General features: G+C 38.9%; 3 protein-coding genes across 12 annotated transcripts in view; all 3 read right to left on the bottom strand.

Moving 5' to 3' along the window:
- mybpc1 (myosin binding protein C1) overlaps positions 1–9,654 on the bottom strand; it is a 36,106-nt gene extending 26,452 nt beyond the window's left edge. For 7 of the 8 annotated variants that reach the window (XM_031758290.2, XM_039601171.1, XM_039601169.1 and 4 more), the window contains exons 1-2: positions 7,311–7,547; positions 1,902–1,928 (exon numbers count right to left, since the gene is read on the bottom strand). In XM_031758290.2, coding sequence (XP_031614150.1) covers positions 1,902–1,928; positions 7,311–7,332 — 49 coding nt within the window. In that variant the 5' untranslated portion in view covers positions 7,333–7,547. Of the gene's footprint in view, positions 1–1,901; positions 1,929–7,310; positions 7,548–9,575 lie in introns of those variants that run through there. The other variant, XM_039601167.1, reaches the window with a different exon arrangement.
- A 1,552-nt stretch (positions 9,655–11,206) lies between these two features.
- Positions 11,207–12,921, bottom strand: spi2 (Spi-2 proto-oncogene). 2 transcript variants are annotated; one of them, XM_039601179.1, is made up of 5 exons: positions 12,678–12,921; positions 12,507–12,579; positions 12,337–12,422; positions 12,056–12,209; positions 11,207–11,685 (listed from the first exon to the last, which is right to left on the bottom strand). In XM_039601179.1, the coding sequence occupies exons 1-5, from the start codon at positions 12,678–12,680 to the stop codon at positions 11,381–11,383; spliced, it is 621 nt and encodes a 206-aa protein (XP_039457113.1). In that variant the 5' UTR covers positions 12,681–12,921; the 3' UTR covers positions 11,207–11,380. The 2 variants fall into 2 exon arrangements, with proteins under 2 accessions (XP_039457113.1, XP_039457112.1); XM_039601178.1 differs by having other exon boundaries at positions 12,507–12,591.
- Positions 12,922–13,733: 812 nt separating this feature from the next.
- Positions 13,734–16,359, bottom strand: spic (Spi-C transcription factor (Spi-1/PU.1 related)). 2 transcript variants are annotated; one of them, XM_031758375.2, is made up of 5 exons: positions 15,903–16,359; positions 15,693–15,780; positions 15,430–15,551; positions 15,246–15,348; positions 13,734–15,152 (listed from the first exon to the last, which is right to left on the bottom strand). In XM_031758375.2, the coding sequence occupies exons 1-5, from the start codon at positions 15,933–15,935 to the stop codon at positions 14,677–14,679; spliced, it is 822 nt and encodes a 273-aa protein (XP_031614235.1). In that variant the 5' UTR covers positions 15,936–16,359; the 3' UTR covers positions 13,734–14,676. The 2 variants fall into 2 exon arrangements, with proteins under 2 accessions (XP_031614235.1, XP_031614228.1); XM_031758368.2 differs by having other exon boundaries at positions 15,246–15,351; positions 15,903–16,357.
- Positions 16,360–21,119: the final 4,760 nt, after the last annotated feature.

The following is a 21,119-nucleotide window of genomic DNA, read 5'->3' on the forward strand; positions in this document are numbered from 1 at the left end:
ATTCATCGTTAACAACTACTATATAAAAAAATTAATTTAATAATGTCTGTTTTGTTTTTTCACTGCGTAATAGTCAGAGTTCTCAACCCAGAGTGTGAAATACTGCCACATAATCAGAAGCCACTGGTGTCTGGGCTTTGGATGGCAATTTGAATTTGGACAGCAGCTGAATGAAGGTTCACAGTGGCAGAAAGCACAAGTTAGTCGACCACTTAAGGGCTCTCATGTTCGCCTTATTTGATGTGACACAAACACTGGTTGCTAGAGAAATATGTGTATTCCCTGACTGGTTGGCAAGTGGTTTCTGTCGGTTGCTGGCTGTCACCGTCACTGAGAGAATTGTGACGCCAAATGGAAATGGAGACGGTTCATAGTAAACGTTGTGGCTCAGCACTGCAGCCGGCATGTTTCAAAAGGCTCAACTTTTACTCTGAAAGGGAACCTTCTTCATTTCCAGTTACCATCACACATACAGCTCAGAGTGTTTGTAGACAAGTCCATCATTTCCATTCAAATTACGACCACAATAATATGTTAGCAACCATGGCAAGTGTTACCATGGCAGCAAGCAATAGCAAAATCATACAAATGAAAAACTATGACATGTATGACTCAAATTTAAGTGTTTCACTTTAAATTCAAGTCGACTTCTTTAAATACCAAATGTGGACTTTTTGATGTCCTTTCAGAAGGCACGAGATAAAACAGATGAAAAGTGGTGTTTAGGGACACTAAATAATGCTGGGAAATTTGTGTTGTGAGACAGGATTGTATAACTCAGTCTTTTTATGGATTTTTAAAATTAGACCCCTCTGTTTTTTAGCTAAATGATGACAGTAATCATAACCCTTACTTGGTACAGTGCACTTAATCCTCATAGGAGTAGGTCTGACTATTCTGGGGATGCCTGCAGGGGTCAGGCCAGGTGGATACTGTTAAAGTGGGATGACCTGGATCTTCTGTTTTTTTATTGATTCTTTTGTGTTGCCTCTATAGAGGACTTCAAGGACAGCCTGACAGAAAGTTGGTAGTGAAGAAGCTCAATGTGTATCCTTATTAGTAGAATAAGTGGTTGCAAAACTTTAGAGTACAGGATGACCAATGTCACACAATTGACCTGTTTTGCCAATAATCATTATTGAAACAACACCTTGTGCATTTAACTTCTGTGAAAGTGGGCAGTATTTGACATCCTGGAAATCAGAACACGCCAAATGACAAAAAGAGCAGACTCCTTGTATTTTCATCTTATTTACATATTATAAGTCTCCTTATGTCATATGAAGTGCTGCTATACGTTTTCAGTAATGCTGATGTTGACCTGGTTGTGATGTAGTCTTTTTACTTCTACATGTGTTAAATACAGAAAATTTCTGGGAATAATATTTTACTTGGACCCTAAAAAGCTGAGCTCTCCCGCCCTCCGACTGAGCTGGAGCATTAAGATGTTGAAGCTCCAAGGTCGCCGGCAAAAAGCCAATAACACGCCAGCAGCTTGCTCACATGGGATGGCAGAGGCGTCAGCTGAATCAACAGTGAGGGATCAGCTGGCTGACGAGAGGAATGTCAGAGATGCTGACAGCCTGGTCATTGCTACAGATCTCTCTGAAGCACAGCAGCATATCCATACTGCCGACTATTGGCTCCACATTTACACTCCTATGCGGCAGTGTTTGCACATTCACGCCAGGTTCAGGACTGTGATCATTATATTACATGTGTAGACCTGTTCAGCTTTGTGGCTGTACAACAAGTGAAAACAAGGGTTGCTGTTTGATGTCAGCAGAGGTATTTTCAGAAATTGCATATTTGTGCAAATTTTGAGCGACTTTAAAAAAAATTTGTGTATTGTGGAACTCTAATCTGCTGTGAGGTGATAGGAAGATAAGATGTGCACTCACCCTCTGGCTGACCATTTGGTGTTTCATCTGCAGGAAGAAAAAGAAAACACACAACTATGAAACATGACAACAGAATTACTTCCACTATTACTTGTTTTTTTAGTTTGAGCACACTGATTTTACATATTACATATGTACATATTTCCGATCATTCAAGCAAATTTTAATATTAGGCAAAAAGATATCATGAGTAAATACAAAATGCATGTTTTTAAATGATGTTCCCCTCTCATTAAATCATGAATCAACTTTGAGAAACCGCATTTTTTGGAAAGCTTAGTTCAATTTCTTTAGCTACACCCAAATCTGATAGCTATTGAATCAAGAAATCACTTAAATAAAACCTATTTGACAAAGTGAAGTAGGTTAAAAGAAAAAGCAACACATCATCCTGGGATCTAAAGAACCTCAAGAACATATGCAAAAGAAGTCATTGACATCCATGAGTCTGAAAAGGGATACAAAGCCATTTCTAAGGCTTTAGGACTATAGTGAACCACAGTGACAGCTGTTATCCACACTGAAAAAACTCGAAACAGCAGGGAACCTTCCCAGAAGTGGCCAGCTGACCAAAATTACTCTAAGAGTGCATCAGTGGCTCATTCAGGAGGTCACAAAAGACCCCAGAACAACATCCAAAGAACTGCTGACCTCACTTGCCTCAATTAAGGTCAGAGTTCATGATCCAGCAGTAAGACAAAGACTGGGCAAGGAGATAACCACTGGGGAACAAAAGATCAGGCTCATCTCACATTTGCCAAAAAACACCTCAATAATCCCAAAGACTTTGGGAAAAGTCCTGTTATACCTTTAATAAAACTAACGTCATACCAACAGTCAAACAAATCTACCACTTCTTAATGACTCAAACAAAAAGAAGGTTTTGAAGTGGACTAGTCAAATTCCTGCTTTAAATCATATTGAGATCCTTTGATATTAGTTTAAATAGGCTGTTCATGGTGGAAAATCCTCAGGTGTGGCTGAATTAAAACAATTCCGCAAGATGAGTGGGGAAAAATTCTTCCAGTGATGTGAAAGACTCACTTCCAGTGATCACAAATACCTATTTGGTTTGAATATCCTTTAAAAGAAGAATTTAAAAACGGATTTTGTAATTGCTCAGGTTATCTTAGTACAATATTACAATTTGTTTGATTATCTGAAACGTATGTGTGAGAAAGAAAAAAAACAACAGTGTCCAAAAATCTTAGAAATCACAAAAGGGACAAATACTTTTTCACAGCACTGTAGCCAATTTGCACCTCCACAAAACTGTATCCACAAATAGAGGCTATAAAAATCAAATGTGGAACCTGCAGGAACTGTTTGTGAGAAAAAAAGATAACATGGAGATATTTGAACAAAGACTTGGTAATCTTCTCTCTTCCAATGACACACACCAGTTGTTTCAACTGTCTTCTGCTCACATTGATCATCACTATTTATGAAAACATAAACAGAGCAGTAGCATGGAGCACTCTGTAGGCTAACCCCTGCTGCCCTCTTCTGCAGGTCCTTTCAGGGTCACAGGCATCTATCTCATTTATCATGTTTGACGGGTGGTCTTATCACCGGGAACTGAGGGCTGCTGTCTGCAAATAGGCAGCAAGGGAAACCTCCAAAGCTTAAACATGAAGCCAGTGCAAAGTAAGTAAGTAAGTGTAGAAATAACAAAAACTGTGGTTCCTCTAGGATCCACGTGAGGGAGGATCCATATGGGAGGCAGTCCCCATACACTCCTGTGTCAAAATGTCCAACTTTACAGCATTAAAAGGCATTTTTAAAGACTGGTACTAAAATATTTTTGGCTTTTGTGGATAAAGTCCTCCTTTAAAACAAATCTGAGAGGGGTGAATTTAATTTTATAACTCAACCACATTGAAAATTGAGTAATGGGTGTGCTCATAGTCTGCAAGGCCTCATCCACTATTCCAGCATTTAAATGGACTTAATCAGTGCTTGTGTGATGTTGGTGCCTCTTGGAGCATTTACCTGGATTATCTGATTGAGACTATGGTAGGCTGTTAACAACAGACCATCTGTGAAGTTTGAGCTTCGGTTTTGGTGAGTATTTTATTTGTCTGTTTCTGAGCACTAATTAGCTAATATCACTCCAAGCGTTGCAAACACACAGTTTATAGGTAGCTAATAAATTAGCACTCCACGCTTTCATCCAAGAAAATGGCTACTAAAAAAATGCTAACCTTTAAACTTCAACATGCTGAGTCCAAAACATGTGAGTGATGCCATGCTGGTTAAAGCTATCTTTTATACAGTCTATGCTAGCCAGTAGCATCTGAATGAAGGCAATGAATGCTAAAAACAGACCGAAGTTAGCAAAACAAAGCACATTTAAGTGCAGCATATTGTCATATCTGTGGCTCGAAATGTCATCAGTTATGCTGTAGAGTTAAGAATATCGTCGGCGCTTGGATGAAGTTGACAGTTAGGGTACATAATGCCCAACATTTCATAGTCTTGTATAGGAACTGGTCCACTGCTGTTATGTGTCCATACATTTGTGTATGCTTTTTAACATTATAGGTTTACAAAATTTACATTTTTTCAGCTAAGTACATTGAAATTTACTCCTGCAGAAATCTTGGGCAGATACTTAATGCCCCAAATAATTGAAAACAACAGTTAAATACATGGTAACATTTTACAATATCTACACACATAAAGGTAAACCATGTAAGAATTCTAAATGTAAATATATATATATATATATATATATATATATATATATATAAAAGTTTATTAGAGGGTTTTTTGGTACTAAAACACCTTGGATTCAAGAAAAATGTGAGATGTGGAGATTGTTTAAACCTGTTATTACAGCCATAAAAATGTATATTTAAAAAAGTGAACTTAGTACTTCATATTCATGACATTAAATGTCAGTGGGTGAACATATGGGAATCCCAAGGGTGGAATATTGTTGAAATGTCTGTATCCCTGTAAGAAAACTTTCCTTCCTCCGTGTATTGTCCCATCTTGTCACTGCCACCTGTTTGAAGCCCATCAGTGAAAACTGTAACCCTAATTCCTTGTGCAGCATGTCTACTGACATATATACATTTTCTTGCGTTGCCACTTAGCTTCTGATATCCCTCCATTTGTAATGATTCCCTCTTAGCATTCCTTGTCAAAATTAGCCACAGTCCTGTCTCACTCCAAAACAATGTGTTGCTGGCCCGTGTGCCAGAATCCTGCAGGGTCACATCATGTACCCAAGAGCGAGCCTTGCTCTCTGTCTCATCACCGTAGAGATAATGAGAGTGGAGAAAGGTTTTGTTTTACCTCTGAGGACTCTCAGTGCAGCTGACGGAGCTGCAGGTATTTTCAGCTGTCGCCGCTGCTGGCGTGCAGACAGAAGGGCTCATATGTGTATGGAAGCCAAACGGCCAGAGGCTTCATTTTTCCTAATATAGACCCCGATTGCTCTGATAAGACACTAAAGCTAAAGCTAATATAACCAGACCCTTTCTGGTGCTTTAGTTTTTCTATTCACTTTGACTTGTTTCTAGTGTGCTTTGATAACAACTACACTGAAGGACCCTTTAGGAATCAGCACTTGAGTGGCAGTTAGTTGCTGACAGGTTTCCCCTGTGTATTTCATCATGGGCTTGATTTGCTAGGTGGTATTCAGTAACACAAGTATTTGAGGATAAAGCCCAGGGGAGTGTTGGACCTTAGTGACAATAAATATCACGAGGTAAAAACGTGGCCTTTACTACCTCTGAAATTTTGTGACAGTTCATGAGGATCGCTGGGCACAGATTTGGAGATTTAATAGGGAGCTGCCTGACCTCTGAGTGATCCATCCTGAGCACAGGGTGGCAGGGAGGTGTCTGTTTTGGCGTGGAGGAGGGGCAGTGAAAGGAGATGGCAGTGAACAAGGGATGGGGATTAAAAGTGTGCTCATTCTGAACTATTCCAGGGACAAGAATCCTGCTCCCTAGAGATCCAGGGACAACTCAACCACTCCGTCATCTCTGGTTGGGACTTTTTAAAGGCTTGAGAGCCGGGTGTCTAAAACAACAGCCCCTACCCTCCTCCTCTTCAGCTGTTCAGACTCATTTAAAGAACAATACTTTTCCGCCCTTATTTATCTGCTGCTTGGGGCTGTGCAGCTATTTATGGGTAGTGTTTGTAGCAGACAGGAATCTGCTGCCTTTAATTCACCACAGCCTTGATTCCCGAGGGATCATGGATGGTCATGGCACCAGATGAACTCTGTAAGGACAGGTATTGATTGTCACATCACTTCGCACATCACACTCTCTTAACCGCAAACGACGCAAATAGAAAGGGAGCTAAATTTGTACTGTAAGGTACTGTTAGGGTTTTGTAGCTTGCAGATTGTCAAGTTAATCCTTTAATCCAGTATTTATAATGCTTTACGATCTAAAAGGCAAAGCTTGCTTGATGTACGACAACCCTCAGTCCTTTCAAACACCTAAGACAAATTTTAATGGAAGGTAAATCAAATACAGAGATGTATTTGTTTACAAAGAGATGTGCAAACAATGCACAGCAGTCCAAGAGCTGGTATGGTCACACCAATCCTCTTCTAGAGAATCACAGATTTTGAAAGTTCGATTATCTGTAATTCGGAAGCCATCCAAAAGCTGAATAAAACATTTGATTTCCTCTACATGGGCATGTCTGGGTCAACAACAGATGCTACCCAGAGAGCTGAGCTAATGGGTAGAGTGGGAGTAATTCCATAAGGTAATGACAGACACAAGTGGATTAAAAGGGAATGTTGATGGACATGATGGTACAGATGAGTGACAATCAAGTGTGAAAGAAAGATCCAACATGAGGGCGCGACAGGGGATGGTGAAGCTGCAGTTGAACAAAAACTCAATTGGAAGATATCTACAATCAAGATGTTATTTATCCTTACACGGTTCAACCCTCGCACTTTTTATCCAGCTTGCATCATCCCTCAGGGGTAGTTTTTTCCTGTGCCTTAGCACTCATCATTCCTTTCCTCTCCTGTGCTTCACCATCGTGTCTTTCGCCAGTCAAATCAATCTAAACCGATCCAGTATGCCAAGCTTTGCAATAATACTATCTGTTTGTACGCCTCAAATCTTCTCTTGTACCAAGGATGGTAGAAACACGCACGCATCAGTAATACAATACCACTTTCAAAGTCACTTTGAGGATTCCTATGAACAAGCTGGCAGGCAAGCCAGAGTGATGGAGCTCCTCACAGCCAGTAACAACAAACTGTGCTGCCCTCAATCAAACAAATAAAAAAAGCAGAACCACATTGTAAACCTTTAACTGTTGCAAATTCTCAGCATTTGTACTTTTTAAAACAATTAAAACATAAACTGCAACAGGTGGTTGGACCCCAGCTGCATGCTGGCAACATACTGTTAAAACTCCTACCTTTCTTTGTTGGCTCTGGCATCTTGAGCTGCGTCCCAAAGAAGCTACCAAGGAGTCAAAAGATGCAGGTAGGATTCTTGTGTGAGGCGTGGGAGCCTCCTCAGTCCAGGAGGGACAGATAGGTGCTGATGGTGAGCAGGACAATAGTGAATAAAAACCCTCAGAGACCCCTTGCAGCAGAGTGATGGGAGATAAAGAGGGCACAGGGATACGGTTTGGAAAAGTCAGTGGGGAGAAGAGGGGGACCGATAACAGATCAAGGAGGGACAGGCTTTTAGGCCTTATATAGAGATGTGGCATGCTCCTCCTCTCTGTAGTTGACAATGCAGCTCCATCCTATACCTACTGTAACATTATTGTCCCCTAGCCCCATGCGATGCCATGAATTACAAGTGCATCAGGATGTTAAATTCACAACACTTTTAACTTGACTGATTCTCAAAGTTTGCATCAGTGTTTACAGCATATTTTGGGTGGTGTTTTAGAGTAGTAACATTATAAAAAATCATTGTTTGAGCATTTAAACACACAGATGGATTGTTTAAGATTTGTTTGTTTTTGTAGAAAGCTGTGCTTACAAAGGCTTAAACTTTGTATTTAGTGGAGAGTATTTTCAGTAGCAGATATTGTTTACTAGCTCGTATTTAAAGCTGCAGCGTGATATATGTGGGATCGACCTAAAAATAGACCGCACACATAGATTGTGATCAAATAAATATGTCGCTGTGGTGCTGTACAGTACATTCAGCTACATGTGGAATTATGGAAATTCCAGATTTTGGATTTTTCCAAAATATCAACATTAGATTGACTAATTAGTCTTGAAATTATTTACTGTAGCCTTTATTATTTATCTTACTTTGCAATATCATTACTACTAAGATTGCTTCCGCGGTAGATCACTGGCAAAACAGGGGGTGGGATATAAAAGGAAAAGGTGTCGTCATTGTTAACAGGCCCGAGGCTGATGTAATACTCTCCGACAATCCTGGGTTATGCTCACATGATATACGACATATTCAGAGAATGTATGGATTCGTTATTCAAAAAAAAGAAAAAGCTTAGAGTTGACAAGCAGGGGCTCAATGCCAGGTGCCAGATATCAGCTTAATCCAAGGGGAATGCTGTCCAAGAACAGCAGGCTTTCCGACCTGGCAAATAAATAGTGGGGAGATGCCTGGGCACTGGTTATACGGCCTATACTTAGAAAGCTGTCATAAACCTTGACATTTGACATGTGTATCTGACATGAAAAGAGGGTTTCATTGAGATTTATGTAACTGAAAGGGTTGCTTTGGTCCTAATTAATCTTTTTAGCACGTCAAACTCAAGTGATAAATCAAACGTAGTCTTTAATAAGGTCGTGAAGACTAAATAACAAGGTTGAAAGCTGATGGATTTACGAGCGCCAACACACTGAAGCGTCTTCACATGTACAGTGTCACTCTCCTGCTACTAACAAATATCACGAGCATGTTGGGGATCTCTCTCGTATGGAAATGGATGGCCCAACTGCACAGTCAAGGCAAGGCTGAGCTCTATTTTGGGGCTGTGGAGCAGGAATGCAGCTTAAAGCATTATGAAGAAAATGTGGCATCACTGCCCAGACAGTCACAGCTTATAGCAAAGCTCTTTTTAAATGAGCAGCAACAAAATTAGACCCATACTGCAAACCAAAGCAAATTATCATCCTGTGATTAGGAAGCATTCAATTTATCATACACTCCTGCCTTAAATGCCTATTTTCATAGTTCACTTTGTGGCCTTTCTTGGTAACAGACAACCATAGCTCAGTTAGCCCATTTATAACTGAAAGTGGGCTCCAGCAGTAAATACTAGGCTTAGGGAAGTATCATGTGGGCTACAAAGAGAACAAAACCATTTGGAGTTGCCTGTGAGGGACGAGACTTCTCATCACAGAGGAGGGTAAGCCGTGAGGTCACATCACACAAATGAAGTTTAATGGAAGCTGGAGGCGTTGAAAAGGGCTACACTGACACCCTCTGGCTTCTAGCAGCCATCAAATCCATCACATGAGGAAAAACACAAGTGCAAATGCACATTTCTGTAGATTGAGAAAGACAAAGGCAACTTTGTTTCCAGGAGAACGTGTGACTAAAAACTACAGTTTTTCCTGTAAAATACTCACAACCAAAAGTGTATTTTGGATAGATGTATTTTTAGGACATATGCAGACATGCTTGCAGAAGAAATTATATTTAGTAAGGAATAATTACAAACTATCTGCTTATGTAAAGACCTTACCCACACGTGGATTTGAAATTTCAGGACTTCAGTGGTCAACGAACGGGACTTAATTCACATTTCTCTCCCTCTGTTGGTTATTTTGTATTCTAGATCGTATACAGATATTGAGGAGTGGGGATTCACCTGAAACCTGAGCAGAGTTAATTAACTGCACCTGTGTGCATATGCTCCGGGCTTGAACTGTGATACTCAATTACATTGTTAGATTACAGACAGTTAGGATAACAGTGCGTTTTCCATGCTAAATCAATGCTGTAGCTGGGCATCAAGTATAATGTCCAGTTATGAAATATATAGCTGTCTTGCAAAGTGGGGCATTTACACGCTGAATAAATAACATAAAAAAATAAACATCAAATAGCCCACCTCTGTGTGGCTTTTTTACCACATCACATAGTTTAAAATCTCAAGTGTGAAAACTTATAAAAGGTTTTTACCGCATTTTTATTAAATACCGTACTGTGCAAAAGTTTCAAGACACCCCTCCTTTCTTTGTATTTTGCTTCCATGCAGCCAGACTTTCTTGTGTTTTTTAAGTGGTCTTAAGTATCATTTCTCCAGGCTTTCTGAAAGTTTTTCACTCATTTTTAGTCCAGTCCTTGTACCTGACCACTTTCAGAGTAACATTTTTGTTTGTTAAGCTACTTAAGACTACTAAAAAAGGCCTTAAACCTAACACCTAACTCAAGGGATGAACCAGTATTGGGTCTACACATAACAGAAAATTAACAATGGGTCAATTTTAAGTTCTGTCTTTATGAACTTTGTGACTCGCAGTTGCATGTGCATTGCAAAAACACATAATTTCTTTAGTTCAACCTACAAAAAGTGCTAAAGGTAACAGTGAAGGTAAAAGTGCTAAAGGTTTGACAGGCATAAAAGGTGATTCCCAGATAGCTTTCAGCCAAAAACTTGGCATGTCTCAGCATGCTATGTAGCATGTTCTTAAAAAACTGAGGAAACTGGATAAGTGGACTGCAAAAAAGAAGAAATGGCAGGCCTTAAAAAAAATAACAGGTGAAAATTATCTCAAAGTTATTTCCTTAAGAAATAGGAAAAAATCCAGAAATACCCTGACACAGGACCTGAGAGATATATCTAGTCTTTCAGCTGATTCATTCAATACTTCCTGAAGCCGCATCAGAAACATGCAAATATTATGTGGACCTGTTCTTTATAAAATCTTCAAATGAGCTTCAAATGTGTAATTAGGTGTACGGTGAGTGATTTCAGCTGTTTGTGGCACACGGATTGGAAAACTTCGATGTTTATGTAAAAGTTTTCCAAAAAATATTTTTTTAAATGGAGGTAGTCCGGCAGAAAGTCAAAAGCGAAAACATTATTTGTATGTATGCATTTTATCTCAGCCCTGATAAAGTCTCTGGAAATTTGCATTAAAAAACATTAATAAGCACATCTTTGTTTGAACACTTGCACCGTTCTTGCCTCCATAAACCAGAATAACCAGATTTTGAATAAATTCATTTCTGCATTGAAGCCTTTGACTGTCCATCAATTATATTCTACCTCACAGATGCAAAAAAAAAAGCTCCACAGCAGTTCGATTGGGACATTTACTAATAAAAAAGTTTAAAAGTCAAACTCCATAAAGATAGAAACAGTAACAGTAAAATATTTCTTTATTCTTTTGATATTTACACCACAAGCCATCAATAGTACAATATCTAAGTAATAATGGAAAAATGTAGGAAATGAAAGTTGAGATTAACAGACTTTATAAACAGGAAAAAAAGAGCACAGTTCACTTCACATGATATGAGCTACAGAAAATTGAGCCTGCATTACAAATCTCGATGACATTTCTGCAGCAACATCAGGGTGTCTCGGCTAAACTGATAGGTGAGCTTCTTCTTCACCTTGAAGATCTCTCCAGACCGGGCGTAGTTTCTAAGCGCCCTGGACATCTTCTGGTAGGTCATGGGTCTCTTGTTGCCTTTTCTCTGTCCCCACAGTGCAGCCACCTGGTCCTTATTCCTGGAGGAAAAGCGGAAAACACCGGCGGCAGCTGGCACCCAGGACAAACAGTGGGCCATGTTTGGATTCTCCAGCATCTCAAAAAGGAAGTGAAAGAGTCGCACCCTTTTACCTGCAGCCATTATGCAAACAGTAAGTGGCCTGTATGATGAAGGTGGATTTAAAGAAAGACTTATCGAAAATCATGGCAGCTGTGCCAAAACAGTTACTACAGATTACAGTTAATCGTTTCCTCAATTGTCGCATATTCCCAGAAAATCTCTTCAGTGATGGGATGCCATTTAGTGGAGAGGCTAAAGCTGTAAACAGTATGATTATCTGATAGATATGTAAAAACAGCTATTGTGGTAAGCGATGCACAGCTCCATTGTTTTTTACGGTAAAGGGAAGGTCTCTTATTTGCTCTCTTGGTATTATTTCCCTCATGCTGATAGCAACAGAGACAATAACAGTATCCAGTGACCAAAAAAAGCAGAACTCACCACTCCTCCCTACTGCGGCCGGGTGTTTGGTTGATTTTCTTGTTGTCGCGAAGCTTGGCACTGACCCACGCTCAGACAGTGTTGCTGTTGTGTTTTGGCCGAGTCCTGCTGGAGCATCTTGTGCAAGAAAGGGCTGGAGTGCAGGTTTGATGTTCTTCAATTAGGGAAAAAAGATGAAGAAAAGAAAAGAAGAGAAACAGAATTTCCAATTGCAGAGTGCTTACCAGCCTTTAAATAAGTGAGAGAAAACAAGTGCTAAAATACAAAATATTGATGCATACAGGTGGCTCATAGTATGCCCAGAGTTGCTTGCATGTTTCGTCTGCAGGTACATTTCTTTCCTCCATAGCCGTCCAACGCACCTTGTCTGTCAGAAAAAGCAGAAAATTACTTAGAAGCTGTAGTCAAATAAAATCTGAGAATAATTAGTAGATTTCCATTTTCTGCTTACCATTTTCTGCATTGTTTTGTCTGTGATACTCCTCGAGGAACTCTAATATAACCTCCAAATCAGACTGAGTCTCCTGGAAAAAATTCTGATAGATGTAAATAATATAAAACCAGCCTTGAATATGTCAGAATTGAAAAGATGTTGCAAGAAATTCTGAAGACTTCTCTTTACCATCACTGATAAGGTTGATTCGAATGCAGTACAGTCCTTGCAGAATGGGAGAATTACACACAACTGACACTGAGACACTCAAGTTCGGGGACTCTTATTATACCCCCCACGGGAGCGGGCTTTCTGCATACATAAAACCAAACGTTTTCTAACCTGGGCTCGCAGGAACAATGACCACCATCCCACAAAGCCCCCGACACAAGCACCAGTCAACCCATCAACAAAGCCTCCCAGCACTGACCACATCCTCCCCGCTGAACCAGATAAGACCTGGCCTGGAGGCAGCTTCTACACAATGCTCTCGATTCAGGAAAACACACACTTGCTGACACATTTTTCCTCACAGGATGTGTCTTAATTTCATATTTTGTGTGCCTGTTGTAATATTTCACTGCATTGCAGACGGTGCCAAATCTTTCAACATGTTTTTTAAAAATATATTTTTGCATGATAATAGCAGCGTGTAGCTTTATTTTATTTTTTTTTATTTTTTTTTTGGACAGATGTTGAATCATTGAAAGATGATGATATTTTCAACTCAGCAAAACTGAACAATACTGAGAAAATTATTTAATCCTTACCAATTAAATTATTATATCTTAGTATTTATGGATAAAGAGTAGTGCAACCATGTAAAATATTTTCCACTTAATATTTACATGTCATGTAAAAATGATCATTAGAATTTTAAACATTATTACCTCTTTTTATTAGTATATCAAACATGCTACAGTATAATTTATATGTTTGGTGGTAAATCTTGAATAATCTAGTGGTGATATGATGGTAATTATGAAGGCTGTAAACTAATCAAATTAAAATATAGTTTGAAAACATTTAACTAAATTCCACGTTTTCATTTTTTGCTATATTAGAATTTTAAAATAAGATTTTATATTTTCTTGTTTTATTCTGTGACTTTATGTCTGTAAAAAAAAGTTTAAAGTTTTTACTTATTTACTTCAGGCTCTATAAAGAGCTACAGTCAATCTTTCTTTTTAAAGAAACATTAGCCAGCTACAGGTTCCTGTCAACATTAATTGAACTGAATTTGATTTAATTTTGATTTATTTGGACATTTAAAAATGTATACAACAGTGTTGTTGAATGATTACAGTGACATAAAAACAATCCAAACGGCAAAAAGAAAACTGGAGCATATTAAAGTAAAACAATATGCTAAATGCATGAGCTCCACATAGGTTTAAAAAAAAAAAGAGAGTAAAAGAGGCACTACAGATGCTAACAGATTTGTAATCATGAATTTCAGTTCACTGATTGCTAATACGATTTTTTTAGATATTAGCAATAAAAGAAATACAAGTATACAAATTAAAATTTCTAGTTACATCCGTGATTTTAACTGATGGCTTTGGATCATCTATCATTTTAGCTTTACCCCGTCTTTAAAAGTACGTGCCTGTATCATCGAACTAAAGTGTTGCTAAAGCAATACAGTTGAAGTTTATTTTGTTATAAATTACAAAATGAGAATATTAAAGTCTTAAAGTATTTACAAGTAATATACAGTGAAATCTCCTTCATATACTACTAAAAACAACTAAAATAAAGTACACAAACACTTCTAAATAACAGCATACAGAATAAATTTACAAAGTCTGTTACTTTTTCTCACCCAAATTCTCAAATAATGACATGCTTTGAATAAATAGGGATCCAGAGAGAAAACCTCTAAGGAAAACCACATTATATTTTGGTTCTGTGAGGTTAATTTTACTCTCAACTTTTGTTTGTGAAATGCAGACGTGCTGCCTTGAAGTCAATCTGGTAAACAAACAGTATGTTAAATAATCCACACAGTACTGGTTACAACTGCCAGAAAATGTGTATGTTGTTCAGTAAAGGTATTGAAATAAAAAAAAATTAAAAAAATGTATATGTTTTTTGTAAATGAATACATTTTACAACCAGGATCCAGAATGTAACGAAAATATGTGAGTCTTTGAAAACCTTGACATCCTGAGAGCTCTCCGCCACCTCAGAGTTTGGTGTGTGAGGTGAAGCTTGCGGCCAGGTCGTAGTCTTCATGTGGCTGATAGTGAGCGTACCAGCTGTGCCAGTCCGCCGCCGCAGAGCCGCAGTAGCTCTGCTCGGACGGATTGTGCTGCTGGGTGTGGGCCTCCTCCTGTGGAGGGTGACGGGGCAGGTGCATGGGCACGTGTGCAGAGCCGAGCCTGTGCAGGATGTCTGGGTTAAACTGGTAGGTGAGTTTGCGGCGGACTTTGATGATCTCCCCAGTACGGCTGTAGTTTCTCAGAGCTCTTGCCATTTTCTGATAGGTCATAGTCTTGCGGTTGCCCTTACGCTGGCCCCAGCACTCGGCCAGCTTCTCCTTGTTTTTGGAGATGAAGTGGAAGGTGCCGCTGCCGCTGTCTGTCCACTGGATTGAGTCGCCCATGTTGGGGTCATTCAGAGCCTCATGCAGGTATTCATAAAGTCTGAGCTTCTTCCGACCTGAGGAGACGGACAACAGTGTCGTTTCAGTTTTGATTGCACAAAAAAGTGTGACAACAACTAATTTTCAGGTGTTTTTAAAACACTGATCACCTTTGCCATTCCTTTGTGGTGGTAAGATGGAGTAAAAATGTGGGGATTCATTTTGCACTGAGTGACTCAACGAGACATCGGGGATGACCTGAGGCCAAGACTGCTGCTGTAATAGACACATTTCATATAAATATCCAGATTTCTATATTCTCGGTTCTCAAACTTATCAATGCTTTGCACTTACAGCCATGTCATTCCAGTCATAAACAGGAGTTGGGACTTCAGACTGGTGTGTGACGAGGCAACAGGAGATCTGACACTGCAGTGATTGGTGATGACTTCCCAGATTCTCGTAATATGAATAATCTGAAAAGACAATTTCAACTTTAGTACATCAAAAATCATGTAAAACTGTAAGAATAAAGACTAATTGTGTTTTTACCTCACCACAAAGAAAAACCCCAAATAAAAACAATTCAATCAATCTAACAGATACGTAAAGTTCACCTGAATCGTAGTATGAATTGTTCGAATGCTGCTGAATCACATCGATTGCATCCTGAAAGTGCTGATTGATGTCACTGTCCAAAGATGTCTGAAATACAAATCCGCCTCATTTTATACAAAATAATATAAAGAAGCTAAATAATAATAAAGCATGAAATGCATTTAATATTTATTTAAAAATCGAAACAGTTAGCATTTATTCTAACTCACCAATTTGTATGTGTTTCCCTCACTTGAGGCCATTTCTGTCCCTACCAGTGAGCGCTGCTACACTAGTGCAGGTGCACACTTTGGACAGGTATATATATGTAGGAGACCTCCAATACCCGTTTGCCGTTCAGCCACATAATAGAAAGAGAGGCCGGTCAATTTAAATGTTTTAATGTACCGCACTTCTTCTTTTTTGGAAGCACAGACCAGATAGACTTCTGAGCATCACTTTCTCTCTCTCTCTAATCACGCAGATCACAATCTACCAAGAACAAAAACCTCTTTTATTGCGCGCTCCAACCAGGGATAACACCAATTCTCAGCCTTACCTAAGAATTTGCATACTGGGCGAGATGTTACTAACATATCTATAATCTGGGCTGTCCAGTTATTCGCTTTTTGGAAGAATGAAATATGAGTCAGTGGAGCTGCAGGAAATTTTCCATTGTGGCTTTCGTCTTCTGCAGATAAACGAATTAAAATTTTCCTAAAAAGTTAGAAGATATTACAATAAATTCACAGAACGCTTAAAGAACAAAAAAGTGGATTTTAACATCTTCCACTTTAACTTTCACATCCACTGTAGCGTCATTTTTCGATCATTTATTTAGCCAATTTAAAGTTTACTAATGCAACTTTAATCTGAAATTCTATCGCTATGCTGCACAAAAAGTGCAATCCTAGAATTTCTGATGCATTAAACAAAAAACATTAAGTTAAAATCAGAAAGAAAAGCACTAAAAACAGTCATTATTATTTCTGTACAATAAACATGATCATTAAAGAGAAACAGCTGGCACAGTTTACAGTTATGTACTCATTAATAGAAGAAAACAAGCTTCATATTCAGGTGTACAGGGACTCGCTGTGGAGCTGAAGCCAAATAAAAAAGCCACAAGCATATAAATTTCCAATCGAGCAGAATGCTTTTAATGCAGCTTCAGATAAACGTGACTGTAAAGGTTAATGGTTAATAATGCGATCAGTGTTGAAGTAAGCCTGAGTCTTTTTCTTTCTTCTTTTTTTCCGCTCCACAGAGCTAACCCCCCTGTTCAAATAAACATTGGCTTTTTGAGAAGTTCTTTTTCACAGGCGTGGAGTTTTAAATATCAACTGACTAGTTCCTGAAGTTCCCCTTTCAGCTCAGTTAAAGTTTGCTGGCAGTCAGGCCTGAGTGCACAGCTGGAGACGTCATGGAAACAAAGATGTGGACATGCAGAGATTATAACTTATGTTAGCTTCACTCAGATGATGTGATTTGCATTTTAATTCTAAGATGTTTTTACTCTTTAACGCATTTTTCCCCCAGTAAAAAAACACCACCCTATTACAGTTAATTATCCGTGTGTGTGTGTGTGTGTGTGTGTGTGTGTGTGTGTGTGTGTGTGTGTGAACAAGCATGCAAATGTCAGTGTGAGTGCGTGGCACATGTGTGTGTTTCCTGCCTGTGCAACAGGCTGATAAAAACAAAGAACCACAAACCTTGTCCCCGCTCCCACTTTGTCTTTCCCTGCTTCCATTCAGGGTGAAACTCCATAAATTAAAGACCACAACCTGTCGGGGTGCAGCCGAGGCCTGACAGCTGTGTGCTGGTTGTGGCACTGTGTGGGATGAGGAGCTTGCTCCATTAAGTTGCTCGTCTAGCTTTTTCATCACTGGTATAGCCTGTATTATTATATCAACACTGGTAATTGGTCTTTCTTTATCTCTAAAGAGGTCAGTTACTGCACTCACTAACAACAGGGAAGTAGCATGGGCTGCTTTTTGAAACCATGGTGGCTATTGTGTTACTCTCATTTTACCCTAGCCTGATTAGGGTTATTAGCACCAGGGTTGCTAATAACTGCAGTAGTAGATGGTCTGGACTAAAATTGCTCAACACATTCCCCAGAGAACAATGTGGAACAATTTTGTTTGTCCCTTGATTTTTTTTTAATCGTCTAATCATAAGATCAAAACTGTCCGGTCTATTATTATGCTTAAATACATGCAAATAATGCTGGCATGTTATCACGCTGAACCATAAACAGTTTAAACAATAGATGTACCTACAGCACTGTGCGAATCTCTTCAGCTAACTCTCATTTCTCTGTATATTTTTTCCAAGCAGTCAGACTTTCTTTTAAGGTTTTTACACCTAACTGAAAAAACCTTAGCAAAGAACCAATTTTAAAATGTATCTTTAGGCACTTTGTTACCAGCAGCTTGCTGTGAATCTATGAAGAATTCCAGATGCAACACAGTTTGACAGGCTTAAAATATTATCTTTGTGTCAATAGAGCCATTAGCTAAACACTTGCCCTATCTCATCATCATGTATCATCATCATGAAAAAACAGCACTTGTATCCGCACTGTAACATTTGTATTTGTATTTGAAGAACAGAGCTGACACAGGGAGAGAGATGGATCTGACCTTTCAGCTGATACATCTACAAAATAAGATCTGTAAAACAAGGTGGAAGCTCTGTCATGGTTTGGGATTGCAACATAATCTGGAAAGCCTCTGTTTAGCAACAGCTTCATATTTCAAAATGACAATGATCCCAAATATGCTGCCATTACAGTAAAGTCTCATTCATGGATTGGCCTCCTCAGTCTAGATCTCAATATTATTAAAGCAGTGTGGGATCATCTTGACAGAGAATGGAACAAAAAGCATCCAACATCCAAAGAAGAGCTTCGAATAACCTTCAAGAAGCCTGGAGAACAGTTCCTGAAAGCTACTTAAAGAAATCAGAAGAAAGCTGACTAAGAGAGTTAAAGCTGTGTTGAACTCTGTTAGGCAAAGGCGGTCGCACCTTATATTAATTTTCCAGCTGGTTAGAATTGTAAAAATTCTGTTATTCGACATATGACTGCACGCTTCATTAAATCACTGCAGAGTACTGCAAACACCAGTGTTAGAAGTAAGTTCTCCAGACTGTCCATTAAGCCAAAACACAGCACCTTCTCTATATAGTCATCTGCCAGGTATCATCATTATCATTATTATTATTATTATTATTATTATTATTATTATTACTTAGTCTATATTCTGCCTGTATTCTTTTATATAGTTTTCTTGTGTTCTTTATCAACTAGTCTATTATATCCATATATAGCATTTTTTCTTGTTTTATACCTGTGCATATATGCCGTTATGCTCTGTTCCATACATTTGTATATTTAGATCGTTATTCATGAGAATTGTGAGATACTAATATGGTGCTAATGACACAATAATACTGTAAATAACTAATTAAATAATTGTTCTTCTTTTACTTTTTACAGATTAATCTGTGTGCATTTTTAATGTTCCCTTTATATATTGTGAATTCTTCTAGCTACAATAATCCTGAAAATTTGCAACAGTTTAAATATTTATGCCACTACTCTCTGTTCTTTCTCAAATAGCTAAAAGCACTCCACCACAATCTGTTCTATTCTGTTCTACAGAACAAAATCACTCCACAGTGACAGTGTAAGCAACAGCTTACCTGTGTAAATGAAAGAAAGAAAAAATATTTATTACATACTAAACTGAATGAAATTTTTCAGTTTTATGATGCAAACCTTTTTCTTAATGTGACGCCGGTTTTATAGATATTTTGCTCCCATTTTAGGATATTCAGAAATCATCTATCTGATCAAACTGTTTTACCATATATTTATCGTTGTGCAGTTGCAGTTAACGGTGGATTTTATTGTTGTGTTGGGTGTGTTTTTGGATGGAAGAGTGTGAAAGACATACAAAGGCAGGGAGAGGGAGATGGAGGTTTGATTGTGAAGGTGTTGCAGTATGTTTTCAGGCAGAGCAGAGCTAGGCTGCAGCTGTATCTCTCCAAACAAAGAAGCACTTTCCTTCCCCTTCTCAATTCAATAGCTGCGTGCATGTTTGCACCAGTGTGGGAACGGCAGGTTAACCACAACACAGTCAGTACCATTGTTCTTCTTTATTTACTGGCACTCGATGAAAATCAAGAAGTGGTAAAGCCAGGCATGCATAATTATACTATTAGACTGAAAGCTGCTGTGACCGCAGAGTTGTAATTATTATCTATGCACTGCGATCATGTTTGTATAATGGGTGACACATTAGCAGACAGACAAAGCTCGTTCTGAGACTTTTAGTCTTTTAGTGTTAAAGTTTAAACAGGGTTCATGTTTTTTTTTGTTTCTTGTTTTTTGACAGGCACCTTTACCTTTTCGCTCATTATGGTTTAGATAAAACTCTTTAAGACTTAATATCATGTCGATTTTACATGTCTAAGCACAAAACATCACACCTCTATGCTACTGACAGTCTGTTCTTTGAATTAATGTGGAATAAAATGTCATGAATAAACATCAATATCTCCTCACATGAGGCTGGTAGTTGTGTCGTGGCTTATTTTCTAAAGGTCTGCATCGGTGCGAACAGGCCAGCAGACGGCAGAATAGAGCATTAAATTAAATACATAAGGAGAACTGGAAAACTTCTAACTCTCTTTTTGTTTGTTGATCCAGCACTTAAGAGGTTTAACGTTTTAAACGTCATAGATATTTTCTTTGAGGGTCAAAAGATCAAAACTGGGATAAAATTATAAATATTATATTATATTTTATTGCTGTACATACATACATACAAACATACATACATACGCTCTTCTCTGAGCCCTTGGTATTTCTCAAGCTTCTCGTGTTCCTTCTTGCTGTCATTCGGAACTGCTACCTCTATCACTACGGCCGTCTTCTTCTGTTTGTCTACCACCACTTTGTCCGGCCACCACCATTTTGTCCGTCTGAAGTCTTAGCTCGGTCATTCTCCGCCACCCTTGGGGGCGTCTCCCATTTTGACCTCGGGACTTCCAGGCCAGCCACTTCCTCTATTTGCCGTTGGTACATTCTCCTGCCTGTACTTCTTCAAGCAGCTGGCCAAGGCTGTGAGTTCTTGCTTGGCTGTTTCCAAGGCCTCAGGTATGGACAGCTTGCTGTACTTCATAGGGACTTTCTTTGTCGCACCTTTCTGCAGCTCTGATAGGTGGCTAACCTCCCTGCGTGCTACCTTGATCTTGGCCTCTAGCCTCCTTCTCCATGGAGGGTGCTGCTCCTTGTGGCTATTCAACTTGTAGCTAAGCAATTCACTGATCACTGCTGCTATGGTGTAAATCAGCTTGTTAGTCTTGGTAATGGTGGCGGTAGGTATCGTCCATAGCACTGCATTCATATCATCTAGTAGACCTTCTGATGGTACTTC

Source organism: Oreochromis aureus, linkage group 17 (assembly GCF_013358895.1).
Source record: "Oreochromis aureus strain Israel breed Guangdong linkage group 17, ZZ_aureus, whole genome shotgun sequence".
NCBI lineage: Eukaryota > Metazoa > Chordata > Actinopteri > Cichliformes > Cichlidae > Oreochromis > Oreochromis aureus.

Coding starts and splice junctions, on each gene's coding strand:
- spi2 (XM_039601178.1), bottom strand. Junction 12,210..12,336: donor GGGCATACTATGAGCCACCT/GTATGCATCAAT, acceptor CCCTAATTGAAG/AACATCAAACCTGCACTCCA. Junction 11,686..12,055: donor GGCCGCAGTAGGGAGGAGTG/GTGAGTTCTGCT, acceptor TAATGGCTGCAG/GTAAAAGGGTGCGACTCTTT.
- spic (XM_031758368.2), bottom strand. CDS start 15,935: ATGGCCTCAAGTGAGGGAAACACATACAAATTG. Junction 15,781..15,902: donor AGGGAAACACATACAAATTG/GTGAGTTAGAAT, acceptor TTTGTATTTCAG/ACATCTTTGGACAGTGACAT. Junction 15,153..15,245: donor ACCACAAAGGAATGGCAAAG/GTGATCAGTGTT, acceptor CCGTCTCCTCAG/GTCGGAAGAAGCTCAGACTT.